The sequence below is a fragment of the Gnatocerus cornutus genome, chromosome 1, assembly GCF_029298725.1.
Source record: "Gnatocerus cornutus isolate USDA-ARS CGAHR chromosome 1, icGnaCorn1.1, whole genome shotgun sequence".
Taxonomy (NCBI): Eukaryota; Metazoa; Arthropoda; class Insecta; order Coleoptera; family Tenebrionidae; genus Gnatocerus; species Gnatocerus cornutus.
In genome coordinates, this window is record NC_142233.1 from 26021516 (window position 1) to 26035902 (window position 14387).

General features: G+C 33.2%; 2 protein-coding genes across 3 annotated transcripts in view; one reads left to right on the plus strand and one right to left on the minus strand.

The window, feature by feature from the left end:
* Nucleotides 1-907: 907 nt before the first annotated feature.
* Nucleotides 908-14387, minus strand: part of LOC148181063 (farnesyl pyrophosphate synthase-like) — a 33369-nt gene continuing 19889 nt past the window's right edge. The window contains exons 1-4 of one of the 2 annotated variants that reach the window (XM_088033128.1): nt 10009-10306; nt 4894-5203; nt 1677-2120; nt 908-1624 (exon numbers count right to left, since the gene is read on the minus strand). In XM_088033128.1, coding sequence (XP_087889254.1) covers nt 1289-1624; nt 1677-2120; nt 4894-5203; nt 10009-10199 — 1281 coding nt within the window. In that variant the 5' untranslated portion in view covers nt 10200-10306 and the 3' untranslated portion in view covers nt 908-1288. Of the gene's footprint in view, nt 1625-1676; nt 2121-4893; nt 5204-10008; nt 10307-14387 lie in introns of those variants that run through there. The other variant, XM_088033133.1, reaches the window with a different exon arrangement.
* On the plus strand, nt 2226-3852 carry Arr2 (arrestin 2). Its single transcript, XM_088033142.1, has 2 exons — nt 2226-3074; nt 3127-3852. The coding sequence occupies exons 1-2, from the start codon at nt 2282-2284 to the stop codon at nt 3534-3536; spliced, it is 1203 nt and encodes a 400-aa protein (XP_087889268.1). The 5' UTR covers nt 2226-2281; the 3' UTR covers nt 3537-3852.

Sequence of the window (14387 nt, forward strand, 5' to 3'; positions counted from 1 at the left end):
CGTGTAATATCTGCACTCGGCTGGCGCCTCCTGCATCTACTTTTACTCTCGTGCGAAATTGGTCACTTTCCGTACTTGTTATGTAAATATCTATTTGCTAAGGAAGATTTGAAAACAGCTATCACTCAGTTATCCTTATTCAATATGACTACTACCAGTTTTGCCAGTTGTGTAATAAATAATTCATTTGTTCGTCATTTGAACGAAAAGGTTAAAACACCGGAAAAATATGAAAACTACAAATGAAAATTTAAGGAATTTGACAAAGAAAACGCCTAATTAGTCTAAACACAACCGAAAAGGTGTGGTTGTTTATCAATCAGTAAGTACCTTTTACAAGAAAGCAAAAAAGGTGTTCTACAGTACATTGTAATCAAGAATGCTAAAAATTCTCTATTAGCATTAGGTGAGACTTATTTTCGAACTGATAAAAAGTTCAAATCGAACACTTATTTCCGTACAGAGGAAGTAAATTAATATGACATTAGTATCACATCAATCAAGAGTTCTTTGAATAATTTAAATATTTTTGTTTGCAACAAAAAATGTTACACCATGAAAATAGCTTTATTTTATCTTTAGTTCCTAAAAATAAGTTCCGATAACAGTTTTTTTTTTGTTTCTACGCAAAAACAAACTGAGGGAGAAATTTCTTGCGTTAATTTATTTGTGATTAATTAGATTGTTTCATTTACGTGAAACATTATGGAGCTCTAGCATGGTACATTGTTGTTCTTGTGAGTATTGTTTTATATTACTCTCAGTTTTGACCAATACTACCAAATTTTTAGCTTCATTCATGTTTTGGTGTTTGAGGGCAAATTCAAGAAGTTCAGAAACCAACACACTCTTTTAGTTTTCTTGCTACTCGTGTATAACCCCTGAACTTATGAATGAAAGTCATAAAAACTAATATAAGGTTTATTTTTATTCATTTATAACAGCAAAATACAGTTCCTTACAAACACCTTATAAAATAAAAAACTATTCTAAATCGGTAACAAAATTTACCAAAAAAAAAGAAAGCACAAACGCGACACGCACACAACCTGTGCACTTTATAAATAAACTAATGCCGACTGATTAAAACTTACCAGTCTGCATTCATATCACACACATAACTCGAAAATTTACAAGATAATCTCCAAATACCCAACTGTTAAAGCTTGTAGTAGAATTAGGATACTCATACTAAAATAAAAAACAGTATCAAAATCATAACCTGTAAATAATAGCCTTAAAAATAAAAGTACCACTATCTTGCAAAAATTCAAAAATACTGAAAAAATTAACACTCCCTCTTATATATTTTTTCCATGAGCTTAAAGAATAATTTATGTGGAAGTCCTTTGGAAATTTGTTGGATATGAGTACGAATAATATTAAAACTTTCTTCTTCGTAAATGGCGTAAGTGTTTGGTAAACTTAGTTCTTCATACAAATTGCGAATCATCCTAACCGCTTCGGGTTCTGGTCTTCCGTAGTACTCCTCCATGATTTTTCTTTGAGCGGGAGTTGCCCTCTGGAGAGCTACCACAGCTAGCCATGAGCATTTACCTTCACGAATGTCGTTACCGTTTTTGCCTGTGACTTCCGGGTTACCAAAGCAATCCAAGAAGTCGTCCTATGAAAAAATAATTAGTTACATAGCTTTAGTTTAAAGAAAATGCTCTTACTTGAATTTGGAAAAACTGTCCTATTTCCATCAAAATGGTCTTAGCTTGTCGATGCATTTCTGTGTCATAAAGATTTGCCATGTACATAGCTAGTGCTACTGGTAACTGGAAGGTGTAGTAGGCAGTCTTATATTTAACAATAGAGTTGTATTTCTTCATGGTAAAGAGTTCTAAGTTGGGCCTGCCATCCATGTTGCACATACTATCCAAAGCTTGCCCCATTGATGTCTTCAGATTAACATCATGGAAGAGTTCAATGGTCGGCAAATAACAATGATGATTTGAGAAATGTCTTTTGAGCAAAGTGTAAATTCCATTTTCCAAAAGAATGGCGTCATTGATAGCCATTAATCCTACGCCATCCATCTTATACCAACAAGGTAATCCTCTTCGCATCTCAGATCGATCCATGATGTCATCAGTGACGAGGAAGTAGCCTTGCAACTGCAAAGAAACATTCCGTTAAGAAACCTTAACTCAATCTGATTATGCTAATTAGATTAAAGAAACCTCATCACAAACTATAAATACTTTGCCCTACAACTCAGGTGTCACTTCTGGTGGAAGTACCAATCTAACACAACTCTCTTCATTGTTAAAATCAAATGGTTGTTGCCGTTAAAGTTTTCAAGAAGACCACACCGAATGGTAAAGTCACCGTCTATCTCAGTAAACGTGATTTCATAGATCATTTGGACCACGTCGACCCCATCGATGGAGTCATCGTTGTGGAAGATGGCTACCTCCAAGGGAGAAAAATCTACGGTCAGGTGGTTACCACCTACCGTTACGGTCGCGAAGAAGATGAAGTCATGGGAGTGAAATTCAGCAAGGAAATGACTATAGCTTTTGACCAGATCGTCCCTTCAAAGAAATCCCAGGAACTGACCAACGTTCAAGACAAACTCTCCAAGAAGATGGGCCCCAATGCTTTTCCCTTCATCTTCAACTTCCCGGAAATGGCCCCCAGTTCTGTGACTTTGCAACCTGGAGAAGACGACACAGGCAAGCCTTTGGGAGTCGAATACTTCCTCAGAATCTATGTTGCTGCAAACGAAGAAGACAAAGGACATCGCCGTAGCAGCGTCACATTGGCTATCAAGAAATTGCAGATTCTCTCACATCCTAGATCCGTCACTAGATTGCCCAGTTCCGTTGTCTCGAAAGGGTTCACGTCCTCCGCAGGAAAGATCAACCTAGAGCTGACTCTCGATAAAGAGATCTACTATCACGGAGAGCAGATCGGTGCCAACATCACCATCTCCAACAATTCAAGAAAGACCGTGCGGAACATGAAAGTCTACGCGGTTCAGCACTGCGAAGTGACCATGGTCAATGCCCAGTTCTCCAAATACGTTGCCAGTTTGGAGACGCGTGAAGGATGCCCCATTACCCCAGGTAAACCAGAACCAACGGTGCCGGTGTCATTTTAGAACGAACTCTTTTCCAGGAACCAGCTTCACCAAAACCGTTTACTTGGTCCCACTCGCCTCCAGCAACAAAGATCGTCGTGGCGTGGCTCTTGATGGTCGTCTTCGCGACGACGACGCCAACCTCGCCAGCTCCACTCTGGTTCCCGAAGGAAAGTGTCCCATCGATGCTATTGGTATTGTCATTTCTTACTCTGTAAGAGTCAAGTTGAATTGCGGTACCCTTGGTGGTGAACTTGTCACAGACGTCCCCTTCAAGCTTTTACACCCTGGACCCGGCGCTTTGGAGAAGGAAAAACCGAAGACCTTCAAGAAGATGAGATCCATGGAGAAGGGGCGTTATGGAAACTCGTACGAGAATGACGACGACGACAACATCGTCTTCGAAGATTTCGCCCGGTTCAGAATGAGTCAAGATGGAATCGAATAAACCAAAAAACGTAAAAAAAATAGTAAAACCTGCTAAGAAAACCGACAAAAAAAATTCTTCATAAAGTTCAGCGATCATTGGTGATTCTTCCAGAAGTGTCTTTTTGTGAATTTGTTATCGTTATGTTGATTTAATTGGTTTTGTTTCGTTGTAATGAGTTGCAGCAGTGAAGTAATTATGCATAATTATATTTAAGTTGTTCAGTTTTTGTTTTGTAACGTAAAAGTCTTTATATAGATGTTAGTTATTAGTAGGTACTGTAAATGCATGCAAAAAAGAACCATAAATAATATGTAAATGATGAGAAAAAGCAAAAGTTGTTCGAACTATTTCATTACCTGACTCCTCTTTCAAGGACTTTTAAACGTTTAAAGTAAAATTAATTAAAATTAACGAAAGGAAGTTACAGTTCTAAAAATTCATATTTTGAAAACTCTCATTTTAAAGAACGAACTTTTATATTGGAAGACGTTTCTGGTTCAAGGCCGTGTTAATATACAGTAATAAACTATTGAACTCATCCGATATTTTCCAATCAATCCATCCAAATATAAATAATAATGCAATTCTTCGGCATGTGCGTCAGAGCCCGGCTGTGTATTTACATTTAACGAATTAATTAAATACGAAAACAATTAAATTTATTATTGTAATTGCAGACAGTGACTCCGTCAGTCTCAAAAACTGCGCACCTTTCCTAATTAGCACAATAATAAATAAAAATAGAGCATGTTCGTTCCCTTTGAAGAGCCATGAGTTTCCTTCATGGTGGTTCGAGGCTAAAGGTGAAATATTTTACAAGCATTTTGCATTCACTATTGGATCACCTGATTTTTTTAACATAAATACGATAATAGTTCCAGTTAAAAACAAGCGATTAAATAAAAATATGATAAGCGACTCGTGACTGCTAGAAATGTAACTAAAAACCTTGCTAGCTGGAGATTATCACATTCATGCCTTGTTTATCTTTGAATTATTCATTGTTAGGAATGGCATATCTATTTTTAGACCACAAATCATAAAACAGTTCTGTAAATAGTCTAACAAAAGAAACGAGAAACAAATACAGATTCATTACGCAAAAACGCTCTGAAGTGAAAACGAAGACGACAATCAGTTACGCTAGTTAGTTTATTACCAGTCACTGACTTTTTTGAACAAATAAAATTGCAAAATTGGAGAAAACTGAGAATTACGAAATACTCTTAAGCGTGTAAGTGACCTAATGCGATTTCGGGTCATGTTGTTGGCCAAAGAGAGATCACAAGTTTAAGGTCAAGAATGGATACACGTCACTTAATTCCGATTTAATTACTAGTTACCAACTTGTAAACAAAAATTTTTTTTTACTTACCAATTCCACACACCAGCCCATGATGTTAGCAAGCCTGATATTTTCCGGTGTAAGATTCTCCGGTTTTTCGAGTTGTTTGTATGCAGCGACGACTGCCAAACCTCTGTTCTTTTTTCCATTGGGTACATTATAATGCAACATTTTGGCGTAGCGTTTGTTAACTTCCGGAATGTCCGTCTGTCTTCCGGCATCAGTCAAATCACGAACAATATCAGGAAAAACTGCCATAAATTCCCGGCTTTCATCCTTCGAGACGAGAGTATACGCGCTGGATTGTGGTTTCGCCTTTGTTTGGATTGTGGATAAAGCCCTGCAACAAAATTAAAAAATTAGTCATTTTCACTTCATCCTGTTAGCTGTACTGTTAATATCACACGCTGACGTGCTAATTTACCATCACTGATTGATGTCAAATTCAATTGGAGCTAACGGTGTTTCCAATAACGAGATATTTTTAACAATAGTTCAATTAGCAAGACACGATAATGGGATAGGGAGGGTGCAATGGTACGTTGAACTTCCTGGTTGGTTAAATTGAATTTACGACACTTAATAATTTTTAATAATTCGTAAGGTGTGTAAAGAGAAAAATAAACTATTTACAGTTAATTTTCAATGTCGAATCATCGACTTTTGCGCATTATTTGTACCTGCCAATTTACCGGTGGAACCACCACGCGTGAAAAATAATAGGTTTTTAATGCGTGTACGCCACTGGTGTGCAAATTATACAGGGTCCGGCAACACTTGTGTCCACCCCCAAAATCGTCTTTAATTTTAAAGTTACAATTTTGAAAATTTGCATACGCTTATAGTTGACAAAGCTCTAGAAGCTGACGCAAAAATTTGTTTTTTATCACAGTTTGTTTGGCGTCGCGACGCCTAAGAAGTATAATTTTTAGCGATTTTTGAGTTTTTGCGGAAATATTCGCGATTTAATTTTTTTTTTCAACATAACTATGATACAAATATTTGAGTTTTTATTTTAAATCTAATGCAAATTGTGTTTAAAATTTGCGAAAAAAACGCTGTTTTATCAAGTTAGTTTTCAAAATTCTGACAGCGCAGTGGCAAACTACGTTTACACCAAAATTTCACAAGTCACTTCATTCTATCTTATAAAGGTTAATTTTGATTAACACGGGCATGTTGCACTTTATGGACACCAGAAATCGTTAATTTACATCGACAAAGTGACAATTTCACCAATTAAGACTTTTGTTACAATCTAAAGCGAGCCAAAGGATAGATGTCATTTGTGACACAAGTTGTTGACAGATGGGTGTAAACGTAGTTCCCAATTTTGACGTAATGAAATTGGAAACTAACTTGATAAAACCGCATTTTTTTCTCAAATTTTTAAGACAATTTGCATTGAATCTAAAATAACAGATGACATATTTTTTACACATTTATATTGAAAAAAAAATTAAATTAGGGGTTGATATCACAAACTCTCACAATTAACTAAAAATTACATTTTTAAGGCGTCGCGACGCCAAAACTATCAGTGATAAAAAACAAATTTTTGCGTCAGCTTCTAGAGCTTTGTCAACTGTGAGCGTATGCAAATTTTCAAAATTTTATCTTTAAAATTAAAGACGATTTTGGGGGTGGACACAAGTGTTGCCGGACCCTGTATAGTGCATTCCAGTGCAATTTGTTAATTGAATTATGTAAGCCCGAAGCGTGTTATAAATAGTTCCGGGAAAGCAAACTGTCAATAAACTGCTACAAATTAAAATGCACTAAAAGAGAGTAAAAAGCAATTTTTAATAGATTTTGAGTAAAAATTGGTTTTATATTATCAAACCTCGATATTCTAGGATTTTGGCCAAATGATACCCACGGACAGGTTTATGATTATTTCTTTTCAGATACGGATATCTAAAATGACGCGGCAAAATGTAAATTAAATGTTATTTTTTAATATAAACCAAACCTAACATTCTCTTATAGCACGTAAACAAATGTAGATTAGTTTTGTTGTTGCTTTTTTAATACGTAACTACTTTGCAACTTCATGGTGGGCCATTTCTGATTTGCTGATGCCCCAAATCAAGTTGTGCGGCACAAAACAAAAGAACTAGCGATTATTGTCCTTGGAGATTGGATAATTTGAATTTAAATTGGACGAAAAGCGTTGAGTCAACATGTCCAAGTTATTAAGAACAGCCATAAAATGGTTTTATAACATGTGCCAACCTATTGTGTAAAATCACTGCTTATCACTAGAGATTATTGTAAGTGTTCACTATTTATTCACAAAAATTTTAAACAATTCTAAACAAATTTAGGCCACTGCTGTTGCTATGTATAAAGAAGTAAAGCAAAAAAACACTGGTTATGCTGGTGGGTTTTGAATTTATTTATTTTATAGACCAAACGTTGACGTCTGTTTTAAATTTGAATTATTATAATAAATTTACTTGTTGAACAGCTACAGGAAGGAGATGTAAGTATCTGATAATTCCGAGGAAATTGCATAACTAGCGATCTAAAGATTAAAATGCATATATGCAGTAAAGATGAACTTGACCGTGAATAACGCTTGGAACACAATTTAAATGCATATCAAGATTGTTTTAGAAACTTCCTGAAAACAACACTGGTTCATGAAGTTTAATATACAATTTATTGTTTACTTCTGACTTTTCATGGTTATTCATTGACAGAAGGTCAGAAAATAAATTTGCAGACAATTCAGAGAAATTATAGAGAAGCTGAGGAAAATATAAAGAAACCACAGAGACAATACATTTAAAAAAATAAATAAATTTTAGATATTGATCACACTGAAACCACTAATAAGAACATAAAGTCATGCTCTCAAAATTCTGAATTCTTTTTTAATTTCTTTATTTCCATATTCATTGACCTAACATTTTACTTTAGAATTTTAAAATTACAATTACAAGAAACTTAGAAGTTTTTTACTAATCGCAAAATATTATGATGAAAAAGATAAAGTTATAACAAAATACTCGCTAATCTGCACTGAAAATAATAAAAACAAGTTTATTACTGATGTTCCCACAATTTGGTGGGAATTTGACAAATGCGACAATTCTTGTTTGACATTCGCAAGAGTTTTAAAAAATCAGCATTGCTGAACGAGCAATCACAGAGCCGCATTTTAAATCTGGCGTCTACAAAAATTCTATACTGTAGGAAAATAGTATATTGTATAACAAGTGTTGAAAATGTAAGATTTCATACGAGCTTTGCAGAATTGAACCACGAGTGTGAAATCGAATTTTCAACACGTGTTGTACACGATATTTTTCCGACGATCACGAAAATCGCAGAGTTAATATTTATTTTTTTAATTAAAGTTTATATTTTACGCTCTTCCACTTGCTAATAACGGTGCAAAAACACGTCAAGTTATCTCTGGGCAAGTTAAAATGTAAAATGACATTCAGCAGAGCACCTAGCCGCGGACAAAATAATTATGCCGTTGCGCCGAAAGTTAGATACCGATAATGCCCGATCTGCGTCAACCTGTGTGCAATATAAAAACACCCAATTGTCGGCCAATCAGAGATCTCAAATTTTTCATTGCACATGGGTATGCGCTTCGTTCGTCTTCGCACTGAAATTGTTTGCAATTTTAAATTTTCACTACGAGAAAACTGTATGAAATGTGGCATATTTTATAGTGGTCGTCGGAAAATGAGGTTTTTATGCATACGTACGATCTTTAGTGTTAAACACATTTTAAAATTTATGATCTAATTTTTTCAATTCTAAGTTCTTAAATTTAATTTATGTAATTATAAATAATTGAAATTTCCAAATCAGCTTTCCTTGTCATCAAAAATTCTGCTTTAAAGTTCTTAAAATTTAAGAATTTCAACTTTTTTGAGTTTTGAGTTGAATTTTTAAGTTTCGGTTTATAAGTACATAACCTTATGAATGCATTAGATATATAGAATATTAAAACATTTCTTTCATTTTCAACATTCTATAGCTTGATATTTAGTTTACAGTTTGATTTGAGATATTTATTTTGAAATCTCAGGTTCGAAATTTGTTTTTCTAAACTTCCAATTTGTACTCTGATCTGTGATCTTGGCTGTCATCTTTGAGATTTTCAGAGAAATTCTTAGTCATGTAAATTTTCAAATTCTATTTTTAAACAAATTTGCATTACCACTTAAAATTTTAGTCTTTGCATTGTAAATCTTGAATTCTTGGATTATGGGTCCATTAACTTTAGATCTTGAAATTATAAGCTTAAAATTCTAAATTTGGTAAGTAAATATCCTAAATTTGAGAATAATCTGATGGACTTCTAGCACTTCACGGATTTAAGAACAGAGATTTAATCGAGTTAACGAGTTAAATCGGATTGCCAAAATTATTGTAAAAACAAAAAACTTATGAAGAGTTTCAAAAACTTAAAGTATTAGTTAAAGTACTTTACAAGTTTTTCTTTGACATTTCTTATTTATCACCCCTTTATAAACTCCATTTCATGTAAGAAAACGTTAATGATAAAGTTAATTGGACGGGAAGCGATTTACGTATTATTAGAAAATAAATGAGTATCGCTGACCACGCAAATACGTTTTTTCTTCCAGAATATTGAAAAACTTTTTCTCCAGAATCACGACTACCACGTTGACATCCATTATTATCTATGTTACTATGTGTTTAACCACGCATGTAACAGCTGCTCCGTTATCTATCAGTTATCATCATCATATGATTGCGCTAACACAATTACAAAATAGTTAATCCGTAAAAAATTTGAATCATTTTCCTTTAATGAATAATGGACTCAATATCATTTTGAAAGTATGACTAATTCATACAAAAAATTGTCTTTACCGTTACATAAACTATTATGATTTTACGTTATCAAAATCAGCCATGTCCCTTTTGACAGTGAGCGGCGTAAAAAGCCGGGAGCTTTTAACTCAAGGTTACATTATTAGATCATAGTAGACTAGTAAACAAATGAAGATCGCAAAGGAGGTCAAACAAAGGGCTGCGCTGCTTCGATGGCAACGCGATTTCAGTCACGTAGCCACGTTGAAATCTCCTCTGCCTCTTGGATCGAAGACGAGTCAACGACCCTCGACATTTTAAAATATTGAAAATTTTTACCTATTGTTGTTATGTTTATTCAATCGCATCCATTTATTCGGGGAGTTCTGGTTAAGGTTGAGTTCTGTCTTTTGCTGTCTGGAGATGGCATCGCTGTTTGTCGCTGTAGAGGTTTTGCTGATTTGTCGTTTACAGTCTTTTATCAATTCACGACTGGTTCGATTGACCGTGCATCTAATTGACGAAAACATCGCACTTGATATTAAAAGAGACCGATACAAAACACGAGTAATGTGAAACTGTTTGACAAGAAGGTGCCGCTTCGCATATAAACAGGATAGACAAAGATGAAGAGAAAACAACTTGATAGGAGGAGATTGTCTCGCTCTTACACTAGGGACTACGTGACACCACGTGGGTCGCGAATGACTGGATGAGGACACTCGTTGGGAAGGCTAAACGAATTTTTCGGGTATCTACGTGCAAGGAGTCACAACAGGAGACTGTATTTAGGTTAGGATGCTGGGGGCTCTGGATGATGCTTGGGCTTGGGAGTTTATAGATTATGATCCAGGTATTCAAAAGTGCGTGAAACATAAAGCGATTCGTGAAGCGTGGAGTGCATGTAGTCAGTGATTTGTTCCGCCCAAAAAAGTAATTGATATAAATAATGAAATTTTCATAGCAATGATAAAAAGCACTTAAATGAACTCATTTAATTGAACGCATTCAAATTCTAAAAAAGTATTGGTAATCGCTTAGTAACAAATAAAATCAGTATGGGCAATGGGGCATTTATTTTGAAATTTTCCACTGTCATCAATTGATTATTTATTATTATCATCAAAATAACACAAATGAACGCGAAGTGGTAGATCAAAATAATCTGTTTTATCCTAGTAAATACTTATCAGTTTTATTGGTACTTTAATTAATTAGATATTTAATCGATAAGATTTAATCTATTTTAAAATCTTGCCATCAGTATGCAGTCATTGGTTTGACTATACAGGGTCCGGCAACACTTGTGTCCACCCCCAAAATCGTCTTTAATTTTAAAGTTACAATTTTGAAAATTTGCATACGCTCATAGTTGACAAAGCTCTAGAAGCTTACGCAAAAATTTGTTTTTTTTTTCACGGTTTGGTTGGCGTCGCGATGCCTAAGAAGTATAATTTTTAGCGATTTTTGGGTTTTTGCGGAAATATTCGCGAATACATTTTTTTTTCAACATAACTGTGATACAAATATCTGAGTTTTTATTTTGAATCTAATGCAAATGTGTATAAAATTTGCGAAAAAAACGCTGTTTTATCAAGTTAGTTTTCAAAATTCTGACGGCGCAGCGGGAAACTACGTTTACACCAAAATTTCACAAGTCACTTCATTCACTCTTATAAAGGTTAATTTTGATTAACACGGGCATGTTTTACTTTATGGACACCAGAAATCGTTAATTAACATCGACAAAGCGACAATTTCACCAATTAAGACTTTTGTTACAATCTAAAGCGAGCCAAAGGATAGATGTCATTTGTGACACAAGATGTTGACAGATGGGTGTAAACGTAGTTCCCAATTTTGACGTAATGATATTCGAAACTAACTTGATAAAACAGCATTTTTTTCTCAAATTTTGAAGACAATTTGCATTGAATCTAAAATAACAGCTGAGATATTTTTAACACATTTATAATGAAAAAAAAATAAATTAAGGGTTGATATCACAAACCCTCACAATTAACTAAAAATTATATTTTTAAGGCGTCGCGACGCCAAAACTATTAGTGATAAAAAACAAATTTTTGCGTCAGCTTCTAGAGCTTTGTCAATTTTATCTTTAAAATTAAAGACGATTTTGGGGGTGGACACAAGTATTGCCGGAGCTTGTATTAAGTATTTCACATTTCATAAACAAATAAGTTATTTTTAAAATATGTGGAGAGGAATACAAATTTCTGGGAAAGAGATGTATGTGTTTAAAATGGAGTAGTTGTTTGTGTATAAATTACCTTCTATTATTATTTTATCTCTGCTAAAAAAAAAAATAAAAGACAGAAATTTAAGCACAAAGAGATTCTTTCGATTGTTTTATTAATACATATTAAGTAAACTACTCAAAACGCAAACACTTTGCAGACAGCAAAAAAATAATAGATATTTACAGTACAAGCGCCGAAAAGACCTCACAACGAAACGAGCGGTATTGTGTTTTCGCTGTGAGCTTTTCGTGAGTGTACTGTGCATGTTTTTGATTCTGCTTTTTCTATAAATATTATGTTTTCTATTTTTTTACCATACAGACAAATTCATGTAACTTTACGACCCTGACAAAAGGAAGATGCAACCAATAATACGTTTTTCACATGTCACTTAATCCATAAACTGATCTGTTTTAACCTCTTGGACATCCCTTGAAAAAAAAATCAGACAATATGATTATTATTATCGACAGCTTCAATAACTATAATTTTGTTTTTAAAATTTGTGGTCATCCGTTTTATATTTTCTTTATGTTTTGGCCAGTTTTGGCAGAGTTTATTTATATTTTTTTACTATATTCAATTTTGGGTAAATCATAATATAAACGTCAAAACAACACGAAAGACACCAACATAAAAATATAACATCAAATTAACAGTCCCTCTTGGTGAAACACCGAATTGTCTTATTTCGATGACAGCAGTAAAAAGCACTCAAATTCATTTATGTCATATCACGTTATACTTTCTTGCCATAAGTTTCATTGCATTCATTAAGGAACATTTTAAGAAATTTCAAATTGAAATTTAACTTTTTCCATGAAACAATGTGTTACTAGAATATGATGTTACGCAAGCTTAAAAGATATCTCATCATTGCATTATCCAGAAGACACTGTGTCAAAGTGCAAAACATCTTGAGTGCGTCATTTTTTAAGATAATCTCACCATTGCATTGTAATAGACAGCGTGTGGTGTGTCGTAACTTTTAAAATAAGACAAATAATCTCAACCATTGTTATGTCTATTACTGGAAACTGGAAGTTTAATTAATTTATAGATAAAACATAAAGTCCAGTTCATTGCTATGCTGAGAATTTTTTTTTTCTTGGGTGTAAATTCGGCTTTCAATTCTTCAGCGAAAAAATTACATACATACTTCATTACATTACATATTTCAACCGTTGGAAACTGCTTTTTCACTGCTTAATTATGTATTATGCATTGATATTTTCACTAGTATACGACGATTTCTTGAATTTTCATTTTCAGTTTATAAACTAGATATACAGGGTGATTTGTTAAAAACGGCAGGCGTTGCAGAATTTTTATTTAAGAACCGATTTCAAAAACGCCTGCCGTTTTTAAAAAATCATCCTTTTCACCAGTTGTTCGAACATTGTCGCAAAATGACAAAGGATGATAATGTTAACCAAAATTTACATATAGAATTTTATTTTGTTGTCTCAGTTTAAAGAAATTGAAACATTTATCAGAGATAAATTGGGAATACTAAACAACTTTTTGTTCCTGAAATCAAAAGACAGCAATAATGTAGAACTTTAGTCATGGGAACCACTTGCAATATACAGCCCTACCATTTTGATACATGAGACAGTATGTTGCCAAATGGAAATCCATCGAAAATTCATAAAAATTATTCTGTTTAAAAAACGAGAAAAAGAAGGAAAGTGTAGATTTTTCTTAATGAAATTCGTTAACGAATTATTAATCTGAAATTCAACAAAATTTGCTAATAGTTTAATTTACAAATTTCTTAAATAAATCAGTTGAATGTTACCAACTTTAAAGCGCTATAATTTTTTAAAGAAGATAAAAATTAACTTTTTTTATAGAAAATTATTTTTCATATAATCGAGTTCTGTCATGTTGTATGCATTTTGCGGCAATTTTAATATAACTTGTAGATAGATATAGATTAAATAATATCGTATAATAAAAGATGTTTGGTAAAAATTGTAATTTTAGTTATCAAAATCTAAGTATGTATTACGTAATTAAAGCAATTTATATTGCAAGAGATAAATCTTTCAAAATATCCCAATTTTCCGCTGTTGTTAATGTTATTTAGAATGATAACCAGAATAATAATTATAATTTGTAAAATAGATTATGAAATTTGGAGCATGGTAAAAAACAAATAAAATTCAATTCTGTCATCTAAAAGTCAGATATCTACGTAAAATATAATTGAAATACCAATCAACTTTTAATAACTTTTTTCATTACGTATTTGTTATTATGTTGTTAATGTTTTACGCAATAAAGTAAAATTATCCATAATATTATAATTTATCAAGGGTAAAAAAATTAATGGACTGATACCTCTACGTATCGCTAAATTTTCGCTGCAAATAAATATGCATTTAAAATCAAAATCAGTTATCACAAACACCAAATTTTGGCTAAAATAAAAAAACAATTTCTATTATCTTT